This window comes from Dipodomys spectabilis, unplaced genomic scaffold, assembly GCF_019054845.1.
Source record: "Dipodomys spectabilis isolate Male_0828 unplaced genomic scaffold, ASM1905484v1 ptg000783l, whole genome shotgun sequence".
Classification (NCBI taxonomy): Eukaryota; Metazoa; Chordata; class Mammalia; order Rodentia; family Heteromyidae; genus Dipodomys; species Dipodomys spectabilis.
The window spans coordinates 2,998,984-3,013,342 of NW_024871460.1; the positions used below are offsets into that span (position 1 = coordinate 2,998,984).

Consider the following 14,359-nt stretch of genomic DNA (forward strand, 5'->3'; position numbering starts at 1 on the left):
AAGTCCAGCCAATCATGCTGGGGTATAAGCAGCTAATACACTGGGACTGCCAAGAAAACACTGGTTACATAAATGGCAAGTAGGGTACAGTCAGGTCTGATCAGGAAGGCAAGGGCAAGTTTCCCCAACATTCTCATTTTAATCGTCTGCAATAATCTGGACAGGCAAGATCATTTATTGCCACATTTCATTGGGAGTAATAAAATTCAAGAGCCCGATCAGATGTAAAGAAGGTCTAAAGTGATTATAAATGTGGAAGTGGATTTAAACAAGGCTGATGGAGAGTTCATTCCCCACTTCTAAGAGAAATACTTAATATGTACAGGCATTGCTGAAATTATCACGAAGAGGAAAATGAGCCAGGGTGGGTTTAATATTCACTGTGCTAGACAGTCATTCACATATTCCCCCAAGGGAGCCTGAGGATCAGGTGTTGCTACTTCTTTATGGATGAAGAAAACTAAGAAGAGAGAGGTGAAGTCAGCAGCACAGGCCCACACAGAGTACACACAAGTGCCACATAACTTCCATGTGGCGACATATAAGCTATTTTGATGCCAAAGTCAATGACTTCAAGGTGCCTTTGACACAAAGCAGCCAACACCAGGGTGTGACATTCTACTAGGCCAACAGAGGATGGTAGGGCTCCATGAACTAAGAGAATTCCTAGATTCCTAGTTCCATCTTCACATATTCAATGCAGAGGGTTTTACCACTTTGCAGAAAGGCAAAACACACTTGGGGAACATAGTTTAAGTTTTTTTAAATCTCCGAGATAACCTTAAATAAGCAGTAATGCAGGTGTCTGGTGACTCACACCAATAATCCTCAGTACTCAGGAGCCTGAGATCAGAGGATGGTAGTTCAAAGCCAGCCCAAATAGAAAGATAAATCCAAGAGAATCTTATCTCAATTAACCACCAAAAAGCCAGAAGTGGAGGTGTGGCTCTAATGACTGAGTGTCATTCTTGAGCAAAAAAGCCAAGTGAGAGTGTGAGGTACTGAATTTCAGAGTAACAACAACAGCAGCAAAGCAGTAAAACGATACAATGAAAAAAGTCTCTCAAGTAGTAGACAAAAGAACAAGTACTAGGTCCCTTTTCCCACTCTGAGCTCTGTAAACCTGAATGATACTTGAATGCTCAGGACTTGGATTACCCTGTTTGTAAGAGAGAGATCTCTTTTTCTCAAAAGCACAAAGATAATCTGATGACCCTTCAAGGGTGCCTCTTAAATTTAAGATCTGAAAAGTGATTACTAAAAGATGATCATATTCACTATATTCCTTCGGTGACCCTAGGAAACATTCTATCTGTCGCCATGAATGGGAAGTTGGTTGGTTATTATCCAGAGTCTTGCCACATACTACATACATACTATACACCACACACATACACACACACACACACACACACACACACACACACACACACACCAAGCCCCCAAGAAACACAGCAGCAGCTGCAACTTCTGAAAGTACAGTACAACCCAGCCATGATGGCTAGCCTCTGACCTTCCGAATACTGGATTCAGCTGTTTGGGAATGTATTTGTCCCGATCTTTGATTTCAGTTTTGCCAAGTCGGAGCACAATGTAAGGATCTGATTTGCCATCTGGATCAGCTGGGCTAAGATTAAATGCCTAGGGAGGAAAATGGAAAGCTCTGTGATTTGGTGGTATGAACACTGGCCACAAACACATCCCCTTGGTGCTTTTATTTTTATTATTTTGCTGGTTCTGAGGCAAAAAAAAAGGAACTCGGGGCCTGGGCACTGACCCTGAACTTCTTTTGCTCAAGGCTAGTGCTCTACCACTTGAGACACAGCACCACTTCTGGCTTTTTCTGAGTAGTTTATTGGAGACAAGGGTCTCTTGGACTTTCCTGCCTGGGCTGGTTTCAAAGCATGATCCTCAGATCTCTGCCTCCTGAGTAGCTAGGAATACAGGCATGAGCCACCAGTGACCAGCTTTCAGTGCTTTTATAAACAGATATGGTCTTGAGACATTGATTAAATAAGCTCTGGGTTCTGGGATGTTTCAAACACTTTAGATGATTCTAGCATGCAGCCAAGGCCAAGAACTACTGTTTTGGAGTCTCTATTTTGCTTTAAAAAAAAAAAAACCTATTGGCTTTGCTTAAGTTCAATTTTCTCTGGTATCAACAGCTCTTAGCATAAAGAAATGAGGAACATGCTGGACCAGGAGGCAGAAGGCATGTACCAGTACTAAGTAGTCATGTGATTGTGGGAAAATTATATTGTTTCTAAGATCTATTAGTAAAATTGTGGCGTGGCCCTGAAGGCCCCTATCAGAACCACTGGTCCCTGAATCCATGACCCTGTCAATCCACTAACCCTGTCAATCATGCACTTGACAATGGCCCGCTGTTCTCCATTATGAAGTCTGATTCCAGATTGGCTGAGCCTTAAAACGTCTAAAAGTGAATACTTTGTTAAGAAGGGTCAAGGGGGAAGAGCACTGAGATATTACATCAAAGAGATGGAGAAATCATCATCAAAGGAAGCTGAGAAATAATACCATATTTAGTACTCTGTACAGCAAAGAAAATGACATAAACTTATAAGGCTATATGATAAAGGATATTCACTAGAACAATGCTTAATGGCCAAATTCATAAATAGCCTACAAATTCCAAAATAGCCTTCTTTGAGTATTCTGTCCACATCACCCACCTCTGACATAAATCCTGTTTATCCATTCCTTTGCTTAGTTTTATATCTCCTAGTCCTCATGTAGCTCTCAACTAATGTGTAATCTCCTTGAGTGAAGGGCACCACTGGTCATTCATTACTTCATTTTTAGGACCCAGAACATGATCTTAATCTGTGTTGAATGATTAAATGAAAAAATATTTCATTCAAGAAAACACTATGTGAACACTATGAAGAGTTAGCTGTGTATGTGCTACATGCCTATACTTCCAGCAATATAGTTGGCATAAGTAGAAGAATTGCAGCCCAAGTCCTGCCCAGGCAAAATACAGGACCCTATCAGAAAAGTACCTGAACCAAAAAAAACTAAGGGCATGGAGTGGCAAAGTACTGGCTTTCAAGTGCAAGACTCTGAGTTTAAATCTTAGTACTACAAAAGAAAAATAATAATAAAATGGGTGGGATGTGGTCAGGGGAAAGAGGTAGATGAATAAAGAGAAGAGGGAGGAAATGCAGTCAAGAATCCAATGTATATCTGACAAAACTATGAAGAGTGAGGGAAGGGATGGGTGAGAATGTTGAAATGGGTGACAATGATCAAGATAGATAGTCTTCATAAATTGCTTTGTTAAATGGAAAAAAAAGCATACAGCTAGTAGTGGCTCATGCCTATAATCCTAGCTACTCAGGAGAATGAGGCCTAAGGATCATGGTTCAAAGCCAGCCTCGGCAGAAAAGTTGGTGAAACTCTTTTTTCTAATTAACCAAAAGCCTGAAGTAGAACTGTGGCTCAGATGGTAGAGCACCAGCCTTTAAAAAAATATATTACTCAGGCCCTGAGTTCAAGTCCTAGTAATAGCACACACAAAAAGCATATGTACTGATCTAAAAAAAAATGCTACCTAAAATATCTTGAGATTAAAATAGTGGTGAAGAGATTTGGGTTCTTTATGTAATTTTAAAGAAGTTTTGTGCTACCTTTTTTCATTTTATTAAATCATGGTATTTTTAAACAATGCCTTGGCCTGGCACAGGAGGTTCATGCCTATAACCTTATTCAGAAAGCTGGGATATGAAGATCATGGTTCAAAGCCAGCTAGGGCAGGAAAGTCCATGAGACTCTTATCTCCAATTAACCACCTAAAAACTAGAAGTGGAGGTGTGACTCAGTAGTAGCATGCCAGCCTTGAGCAAAAAATAAAAAAAAGCTCAGGGACAGCATCCAGGCCTTGAGTTCAAGCCTTATGAATGACAAAAAAAATCCATAAAACCAAAAGAACAAAACCCAATTTCTTACAGAGTCAATTCATAAAATATTAGCATAAAAGAGAAGACTACACAAGGAGGTCAAGAACTACTACTAGAAAATTACCACTACTAAAAAATTCAGCACATAGCACTGAGTTTTCAGACTACAGTGAACGTCTCTGTGCTTACAAACCAGTGCTGTCACCCTCAGACTCTGCACAACTCCCTCCTGTCCTCCAGCTCTAGCCCAAGCCCTCCCTCCCCCATGCTGTTCCTGGACAGGAACCTGACCAGGCACATTGGCCTTTAGCAGGCACTAAACACAGAAAAGGAGCACGGTAGACATTTGCTGAATGAATAATGAATAAAGGGGCAGATCCTACTTCAATCTCTATAGCTCACACCAATATCTTTTTCTCCTTCTTACTATTTATCCTCTCAATTCTGTATTCCCTGAGCCATCTGTCTCTAGAGCCTTAGTTTTACAGGCTTTTCTTTTGGGGGAGAAGAGATATGGGGTAATAAGATTTAGAAAATGGCATTAAAGGTTTCAATAGGGTTGCGTCTACTATTCTCAGCCTTGAATGTGCAAATGAACTTTGCAAATCTCAGGAAATAGAGAAGGTAAATAAATGATTAGTTGTATTATTTCTCCAATTTACTTGAACACAAGGTCTATTTCCTGAAGAATGCCTATTAATTATCCCCCAAGACACAGATACTTCCTGAACGAAATGTTGAAAAGGGCAGTCTAAATCATCTTAGGGGAGAGGGTTTAACATAGACACCAGAATTGTCAGTGATCCTGTTCAATCCTTCTAATCTGTCCAAGTAGACTGACTTTCATAAGGACATAGACTACTTTGACTCCCAACATCTTTGTCAATGGCAATTGTGGCAAAGGTTCTTGGCATGTTGAAGGATGCCTGAGAAGTGCATTATGGGAGAACACTTAGTCCTTCTTCAGCATTAAATAATTGGTTCTCATTTTATGCTTCATTTTGCCTCTCAACCACAGTATAGACAATATCAGGAAAGTTGACACAAAACAAGGCTATTATAATCAAATATAATTTGAAAATCAAGTCTAACTTGAAAAGCTGAGAACAAATCCACAAAACCATAAGGGTTCACACAACTGCTTTCATTAAGTGTCATATTTTGACCCTAGCTTCCTGACAATAAGACTAAAAGGTGTTATGTCTCATTATCAGAAGGGAAGAAGCCTACAGAAGATAACGTATTTCTTGGAACTCTGTTCAAAATGAAGCTCCTGGTTGCAATGGTGCAGAAGCACAACCGCTGGGGAGAATTTCCCGGTGGCAGCGGTCAGCGTCTGCCGTGGCTCTTCCTCTCCCTGTCTTCCTGTGAGCTTCTAGCCTCCTCAGTTTGCTTTCCTGCTGGGAGGCAATTAGAGAGCTGAGCTCCTCAGAACAGTCCTGGATGCCTGGAAATGTTTTCCCTGAATGAGAACCCAGCAAATGTCTACTCTACTACACAAACTCTATACTCGGTTTTGACCGAATTGAATACCTCTGAATGAAAAGGGTAGGGTTCTAATCCAATAGCCTTTGTCCTTGTAACAAATGGGGAAGATTCTAGAACCCTTGGCTCCCATTTCATGGCCACCTCAGGCCATATAATGCTGGTGCTGGTGGCTCATGCCTATAATCTTAATGACTCAAGAGACTGAATCTGAAGATTGTGGTTCAAAGCCAGCCCAGGAAGGAAAATCTGTGAGACTCTTATCTCCAGTTAATCACAGAAAAAGCCATAGCTCAAATAGTAAAGTGCTAGCCTTGAGCAAAAGGAGCTTAGGAAGAATGCTCAGGCCCAGAATTCAAGGCCCAGGACAGGCAAAAAAATAAATAAATATAAAAGGCCATGTAAGGGCACATCTATTTGATTTATTTGTAAGCCAGCAAGAGATCATCAGAAACCCCTCTTGACAGCACCTTGATCATAGACATACAGTCTCCAGAGTCCTGCAATAGAAATTCTAGTTGATTTAGTGCCCGTCTGTGCTATTTTGTTACAGCAGCCTAGGTAGCTTAATACACTGCGTCAGAGCAAAGAAGGGTATCTCACCGCAACAATGTACACCCTGATCAAGACTTGGATGGGGTGGTTAGGTGGAATCCCTTGCTGGATTCTCAGCTGCCCACTGTCCTCAGAGGTCAAATCCTCAGGGCTTTTGTAGATGCAGAAGGAGCCCTGGAACCAGAAAATGCAGCCCATTAAAACAAGACGGAGATATATATGATCCATGAGAAACTACACAGACCCTGATGCCTCATTCCAAGGCTGGCGCTACCTTTGCCGCAGGCAGTTCGTGCAACCTGCCTACATCTGCACTTCTTCACGGTACATTGGTCGAGCATGGTCAGTTTCTTAATATTCTAGCACAGGACAATTGCAGTATTCTTATTTCAGTGCTGGAGTCTCAGGGAGGTACATTGTTCCAGGTCTTGCAGCTGATCAGAATTATAACTATGATTTAAATCCAGATTGGCAAACTACAACACTGGCTTTGTGCCACACGCCATGCTTCATATTAAAGACCCAGCATGCAGTAGATAGGTGGCAAATGCTAGCTATTACTGTGTGATGCTGATACCATAAATGTGTGGTCTGGTTGGTTTTAGGTGGCTAGCCAGTAGTGTGCAAAGGGTGTGGAGTGCAGAGTACAGCTCAGTGGTCTTTCAAATGCTGCTGCTGCTCAGATTCCACAGACTGAGCTCTGGCCTTGGCCACAAACTGAAAGTATCGCCAAAGACTGGAACTGGGTCTGTGGGGTTCTAGAAGGGTCTTGAGTAGGAATTAAGGATTTCCCCTATACGTATTCAACACCAAAGTATTATGTCTAGAATTGAATCACAGTTGATGTTGATGGGCTGACAATGAACCAGATCAGGGGAACTTGCCTTGAACTTCCCGATAACTCGGTCTCCATCCAGACCCTGCTCTTCTTCTGTAGATTTGCCTCTGAAGAGCTCAAATGTTTTTACCCAGTCTTCAAAATTGTTGAATTCACTCTCAAGATCACCATCGTATATCTTTAGGGAGGAGGAAGAAGGTTATGCTAAAGAGGAAGGAAGGCTCAAGACTCAGGACTGATTTAATGAGATATGCCAAGATTCTCCAAAAGGGGCCTTGAAATTATATATATATATATATCCCTTGGAAAAATGCCAGAGGCTATTCGAACTTATCTTTAACAACAAAAGGAACACAGGTAGCAGGTAGCTTAGCAATCCTAGAAACTACTACTTCAAATTTTATAAAATGTTTGGGTTCAGTGTGTTTGTGTGTGTGTGTGTGTGTGTGTGTGTGTGTGCGTGCATGGGTGTATGTATGCATGCATGAACATGTACACTGGGGCTTGAATTCAGGGTCTATGCATTGTCTTTTAGCTTTTTTGCTCAAGGCTGGTGCTCTACCACTTGAGTTACACTTCTACTTCTAGATTTTTGCTGGTTAATTGGAGATAGGAGTCTCATGGACTTTCTTGCCCAGCTGGCTTCCAACCATGATCTTCAGGTCTCAGCCTCCTAAGAAGCTAAGGTTGTAGACACTAGCCACCAGCATCTGATGGGATTAAATTTTAAATTCCAAACAACAGCAATGAAATCTTTACAGTATTCAATTACAAATATGAAAAACCATTTTACATTTCGTTGGTTATTAGATAAAGCTTATAGTACTTTGAGGAAATTCAAATCATTAATGCTTATTAATTCCTACCACATATAAAGTAATAAAGTACTCTTTTATAGTAATGCACATAGATATGAATATTCCAAGTAGAAAATTGTATAAATACATACATATATACTTTAGAAGTAAAAAATAAAATTGGGTTTCACATTTGGTAATATAATTACATATTCACATTTCCTATTAAAATTGCTTACCCAGATTGGTTTTCTACATACATAATTTTCATAGTCCAAATGTGCATACCCATAAATATAGCGCTAACCAGTACCCCATAAGGAATGCTGACCTTGGTCTGATGGAATGAGCTTTAGTTGAAGTTAAAACGCTTGCTGTTTTGAGGGTGCCCACATCCTCATAAATGTCAAGCTCCAAGAGGGACACTCTGGAGAGCTCCCACACTGTACCTTGCCAGGCTACAGTGAGGCAGTTTAAGTTATGCTTTTTCTTAATACAGGGATGCAGAAAATGGAAAAATCCTACTGTCTTATGAAAACAGCCCAGATGCCCTACAATAGATGAGTGGATCCCAAAAAATGAAGTACCTATATACAATGGAATTTAACACAACCATTAGAAAGAATATGGTTATATCATTTGCAGGGGAGTGGATGGATCTAGAACTAATCATGTTAAATGAGGTAAGCCAAGCTCAGGAGAGACAAACAATACATGTTTTCTCTCATATGCAGAAGCAAGATCAAAAATACACCAGGACATGCTAAATTATGCAGGACTCTAGACATTCACACACAGTGAGAACAAAGGAGGATATTCTTAGGAGAGGAACACAAAGGTGCAATGTCTATGTGCCTCTGATCATATAAAATATTATTGAAATGAACTCCAGGAAATGGAAACAAGAAATTTTAGTCATCATTGTTTTCTTTTTTTGCTTTTCCTTTTGTCTTGTTTGTTCATTTATCTGTCTTTGGGAGGGCAAGGGGGCACAGAAATGGAGGGACAAAAGGGAAACAAATACAGCAGTGCCACTCACTAGACACTATGTTGAAAATGAACTATACAACTTGTGGATAGGGATGGGAGGGAAAAACTGGGAGAGGAAAGGGGTGACATTGTCAAAAAATGTACTCTTTACCTGACTAATGTAACCATAACCCCTCTGAACATCACCTTTATAATAACAATAAAAAGTATTAAAAATCTCTACTGTCTTGCTTATATGCCTATTAATGTAAATTTCTCTGTAGCAGTTATTATAATGAAGACACAATAAAGTTAGTTCAAAGAAAGGCATTTCTAAGGTTGACCTAAGCACCAAGAAGACCCCGCTACTGCGATTTCCACCCTGGCCATAGTGGTGGCTCCTATGTCTACATACCTTTAGGACAGCCAGGTTGGGAATGCCATCATTTCCGTCACCTTTGAGTTTCTTCTTGAGTATTTTGTCCTTCTTCTTCTTGGGGCCATCTTCTATATCTAACACTACCTCATCCGGTTTTGCCTCTGTGGAAATGTGACAGAAATAGTTAATTTCTCATGCTAGCTGATGTGACAAAGAACAATTCAAACTCCCTCTTTCCTCTCACTCTGTCATGGGTCCTCTGTGGTTATCTTCCTTTTAAAAAAGAAATCATAGCTAGGCGCCAGTGGCTCATGCCTGTAATCCTAGCTACTCAGAAGGCTGAGATCTGAGGATCATGGTTCAAAGCCAGCCCGGGAAGGAAAGTCCATGAGACTTTTATCTCCGATAAACTACCCAAAAACTGGAAGTGGCGCTGTGGCTCAAGTGGTAGAGTGCTCGTCTTGAGCTGAAGAGCTAAGGGACAGCACCAAGGCCCAGAGTTCAAGCCTCACAACCAACAAAAAAGAAAAGAAAAAATAACTATTCACTGTAGGATTGCTACATATAGCCTGAAGTCAATAGCATTCTTGTAGAAACAGCAGTGACTATGGATTCTTTAGGACCAGGCAATGTGCTGGGCTGATCAGGCAGGTAGAAGAACTCATTAAAATTGACCCAGAGCAGTAAGTGACTCACCCATTCGTCCAAGTAGAGAAGAACAGTGAGGATTTGAATGAGCTCTAGAGCTTTGAATTATATGCCCCTCTGAAATGTCCTCAGAGACTTGAGTCTCATCTAGCTCCATGTGAGACTTGGCTTAAGAGTCTGGCAGAGGGTCATACTATTGAGATTACTTAGTAAGCTTTCAGCAGCAGATCCTGGAGAAAATCAAGATGCCATAGACTTCTAGCTCTGCCCCTTTCCAGTTATGTAACATTGGGAAGGCTTCTGTAGTTCCTATCAGCCAGCTGCTGGTACTACTGTCTCTGTCGTAGAGTTGGTCATAGGTAAAAATATAAACTAAAATGTACTAACTACAAGGAGCCTGAGGAACTGAGGCTGGCCCTGATTCCACGTCTATCAGGGTCACCTAAACTTTGCTTTTAATGTTGATATTGCTGTTGTATGTAGGCCATGATTCACTGTTGGCCTAAATTGACTTTGTGGCAATTTCAAGTCCCAAGCTTCTTTTGTTTGAGTTTCTGCCAAACCAGACCTATCCAATCTTTGTAATCCTAAATCCAGATCTTTACACTCACCTCTATTAATGTTTATCTTGTTGGGTTTGGCCTGGGATGCAAGCTTGCTCCTATTTTTACTCCACTGTTTCTACATTAGGACTGCCAATGTAGGACATGAGCCAGAAAGTTCATTTCTTCACTGAACTGGAATCAGACACCTGAGAACTCAGGCCAGTTTCAACAGCATCCTGAGATTGCTTCTTTGTTTGGGGCCTGAGAGTTGCATTCTATATCTCCTGTGGTTTCTATTCTATAATTCTATTCTATAATTCTCTTACTACCATGGCCCTACACTGTGTCCAAGCGTCAACAGAATAGTTACTTACCTGCTTTGCCTGTGCCCTGCTTGGGGTCGCTCTCTTTTGCCTTGGAAAAAGGAGAGAAGATTATTGAGCCATCTGTACCTAATTTATTAACCCCCACTGCTAACCGTTTTAATTCCATAATTCCCTAAAACAGTGGCATTTGAAAGAGTAGTCAGTCACAAAGAAGTTCTCAGGATAAAAACCTCACTTCAAAGACGTAAGTCCTAAGTGTGTTGGGATGATCACCAAAAGTGATCCAAGAGGTAGACACCACTTTCCTCTAGGAGTAGTCATCTTTCAGCCATAGAAAGGCAAAATGCTCTTCCCATTGGTTTTATACCTCGCTGGAGCAGCCCATCAGTCCCCACTCTTGAGTGTCACTTATTAGCATGTTGGATCCTTGGATGTGTACCAGACATTGAGGAGGGTCCTAGAGAAAGGGTCAGGGGCTGACTATTCACAAGAAGTGGTCTCATTCATCATAAGAAAAGAGGCTGGAGGAACTAACACTAGGTTCCCTAGTTTGCTGTATATCAACATTTCTGAATAGTCCTAGATAAACCTGTAGTCTTTCTAAACTAAAGAATCAGAAGATGGCTCAAGTGGTAGAGTGCTAGCCTTGAGCTGAAGAGCTGAGGGACAGCACCCAGGCCTTGAGTTCCAGTCCCATAATGGACACAAAACAAGAAAAAGAATCAGAAGAATCCTTCTTGACCTAAATCTGATAACATGTAATGAACTTCTCTTCCTTTTCTTATTTGGGGTTGAGAAAACCTTATCAAATACAATGGCTGAGCTGTAGTCTAATTTCCAGACATACTCGTTTTGGTTCTCTAGTTTTATGATTTCATTTTTGTCTGGTTCCAGGTATATCAGCCCTTGTTCTTGCTCTGGAGCCCAGCAATTATTGCTATTTGCCAAGGCCAAGACCTACCTTTACTTTGATAATTCCCCATGCACTGGTAGAATCCTGCTGGAGACGGCTGACCAAATGCCTTGTATTCAGTTGAAGCCTTTCACTGATGTCTACCTTTGGCACCCATTTCTCCCAATTGGATCTCCCCAAGTCTCACTGAGGAATGAGGGAAGATTTCCTGAGACACAATGCTAGACCAAATATCCTACCAGCACTTACAACAGAGCTTGTATCCTGGGTTGGTCCCAGCTAGAAGGTAGAAATGTTGTAGTGTACGATCCTTAATCTTCTAGGCCTTTTATTCTCCTACAATTAACAGTTAACTCTTAATAAGGCCTTTGCCTAGTGGAATTTATAAAGAGGTGTGTGGAATTTAGGGTTGTAAAAGGTGCTAAGAAGCTGGGTGCAGGTGGCTCAGGCCTGTAATCCTAGCTATTCAGAAGGCTGAGATCTGAGAATCATGATTCAAAGCCAGCCTGGACAAGAAAGTCTGTGAGACCTTTACTCCAATTAACCACCAGAAAACTGGCAATGTAACTGTGGCTCAAACTGGTAGAGTGCGAGCCTTGAGCAAAAGAGCCCAGCACAGGCCCTAAGTTGAAGCCCCACAACCACCATCACCACCACCAACAAAAAAAACCCTGCTTTGATGAATCCATTGGCTGTAGCAGGCAGGAGAGACCCTACCTTCTGTGCTTTCTTCAAAGATGCATAATACTTAGACCACCAGTCAATGACGTTTTCAGCAGATTCATCTGCTATGGTCCTTTTTCTCCTTTTAGTGGATCTCCTGGAGGGCTTCCTGGCATCCTGCAGAAGGATGAGGAATGGATTATTGGCTGGCTCTTAGCTTGTGGTATGGCAGTGGCTGAATGAGGAGGAGAATGAAGATGTTCCCACTGAGAAGTGGACCATGGTATCTCTTGGTTCCGTAACTCTCTAAATCACTTCAATATATGAAAGTTTTATTGTCTATTTATCTACTTATTCATTCAGAAAACATTTATTAAGCAGTCTTAAGACACTGCACTTGACATCAGGGATGTATCAGGATTTGACGTAATCCCACATTTCACACACTTAGAGCTCAACGATGGCGAGATTCCTGCAGCAAGTGGGCACCAGATCAGGTGCCACGATGGGGTATTATTAGAAAGGACATTAGCGTCAAACCTCTTCAAAAATTAATATCAATTTTGTGATTCTCAATTTCCTCATCTAGGGATGATGATACATGCCTGCTTCACTACTTCTGTGAAGGATTAAGTGTCATAAATGTGGTCAACTCCCCCGTTAGCTTCATCTTTAATTTTAATAGGAGCAAAAAAAAAAAAAAAAAAAAAGACATGCACAATGTATGTGGCGGCACCGAAGGCAACCTGGTGATAATGTCTGGCCAAAAGGAGGTATCTGCGTGGGAGGCTGGCCACACGAGGCCCACCACCCACCTTTCGTCCTTTCTCTCCACGTCATCTTCTGAGTACCTACCTCCACAGTGTGCCAGATACTCTATCAAGAGATTCAGAGATGTGATGTCAAAAAAAAACCCATCTCTATCATAGTGTTATGGTTCCAACAAGCACTGATGCAGAGCTGTAATGTCAAATAACTCATCCCTGTCACAGTTTTACAGGTTCAGCAATCATTCACTGAGAATTCCAACATAAAGTAGCAAGTGCAATGTGGAGACGATGGAGAGAAGCTGGTGAGGGGTCCGGGTTGGTCACTGAAAATGGGCGGGATGACATGAACCTGAGCAAAATGGCCATGATCCCAGAGTGTTCTTTGTATTCCATAGTTTATCATTTACTGGGCAAGAAGTTTCTTTTTATTTATTTATTTATTTTTAATTTTTTTATTGTGAGAATACCATTCGTACAGAGGGGTTACAATTACATGGGCAAGATAACGAGTACATTTCTTATCAAGCATTGTTGCCTCCTCTTTGTTTCCTCTCCCCATCCCTTCCCATACTCCTCCCCTCCCCCCACCCGACCCTCCCCTCCCCCCCCACCAAAGTTGTTAAGTTGGTTCTTTGACATAACGACTTGTACATCTCATTGTTGCAATGGGTCCACCTGTATCCCTAGTTAAACGATTTCTTTTTTTTCCTTCCCCTCCACAAATTATACCTACATCAAAAACAGTGAAAGTATGGGTTATACTGTGGGAGAGGGACATACAAAGCAACATAGAAATTATCTTATAAATATGATAGAAACAATTGCATAAAAGGAAAAAAAAAACAAAAAAAACATTTGAATACTTATCTTGGGGTTCATTCCCCTAACATCAACTTATCTGACCTTTTTGGCTTGACTCAGACATATACTAGTTATTGCAAATAAGGGAAACCATGGGACCTATGTTTCTTTGGGCCTGGCTTACTTCACTTAATATAATTTTTTCTAAGCCTTTCCATTTCCTAACAAATGGGACAATGTCATTCTTTCTGTGGAGGCATAGAATTCCATTGTGCATATATACCACATTTTCTTGAGCCATTCATCTACTGAGGGGCATCTGGGTTGGTTCCATATCTTAGCTATGGTAAATAATGCTGCAATAAACATAGTCTTGCTGGTAGCTTTAGTGTGGTCTTGTTTGTGTTCATTTGGGTAAATTGGGCAAGAAGTTTCTTCAGACCATATATTTTGAGGGGAGAAGGGGAAACAGGATCTTGTTTTCTAGTTCAGGTGGGGCTCAAACTTATGATCTTCCTATCTCATTCTCTCAAGCGCTAGGATTACAGGAATGCACAACCATACCACAAAAAGACTTCTTAAAAGGGATGTTGGGTTTAGTACTCCATTAATGATATAGAAAGACTAACCATATCCTTGCTTTTGTGCAGGGTTTTAGATATATTTCCATCTTTCCATCCAGAGCCTCAGCTATCTGAGTCTGAGAAAGTTTTATTCCTCTTTAGACATTTTTTTAAAGTACACATCTTT

At 41.0% G+C, this 14,359-nt stretch overlaps 1 protein-coding gene across 1 annotated transcript in view; it reads right to left on the reverse strand.

Moving 5' to 3' along the window:
* Fer1l6 (fer-1 like family member 6) overlaps window positions 1–14,359 on the reverse strand; it is a 125,983-nt gene that overhangs the window by 36,063 nt on the left and 75,561 nt on the right. Inside the window, exons 26-31 of the mRNA XM_042673094.1 lie at window positions 12,093–12,215; window positions 10,511–10,550; window positions 8,980–9,104; window positions 6,845–6,976; window positions 6,009–6,134; window positions 1,514–1,641 (exon numbers count right to left, since the gene is read on the reverse strand). Coding sequence (XP_042529028.1) covers window positions 1,514–1,641; window positions 6,009–6,134; window positions 6,845–6,976; window positions 8,980–9,104; window positions 10,511–10,550; window positions 12,093–12,215 — 674 coding nt within the window. The remainder of the gene's footprint in view (window positions 1–1,513; window positions 1,642–6,008; window positions 6,135–6,844; window positions 6,977–8,979; window positions 9,105–10,510; window positions 10,551–12,092; window positions 12,216–14,359) is intronic.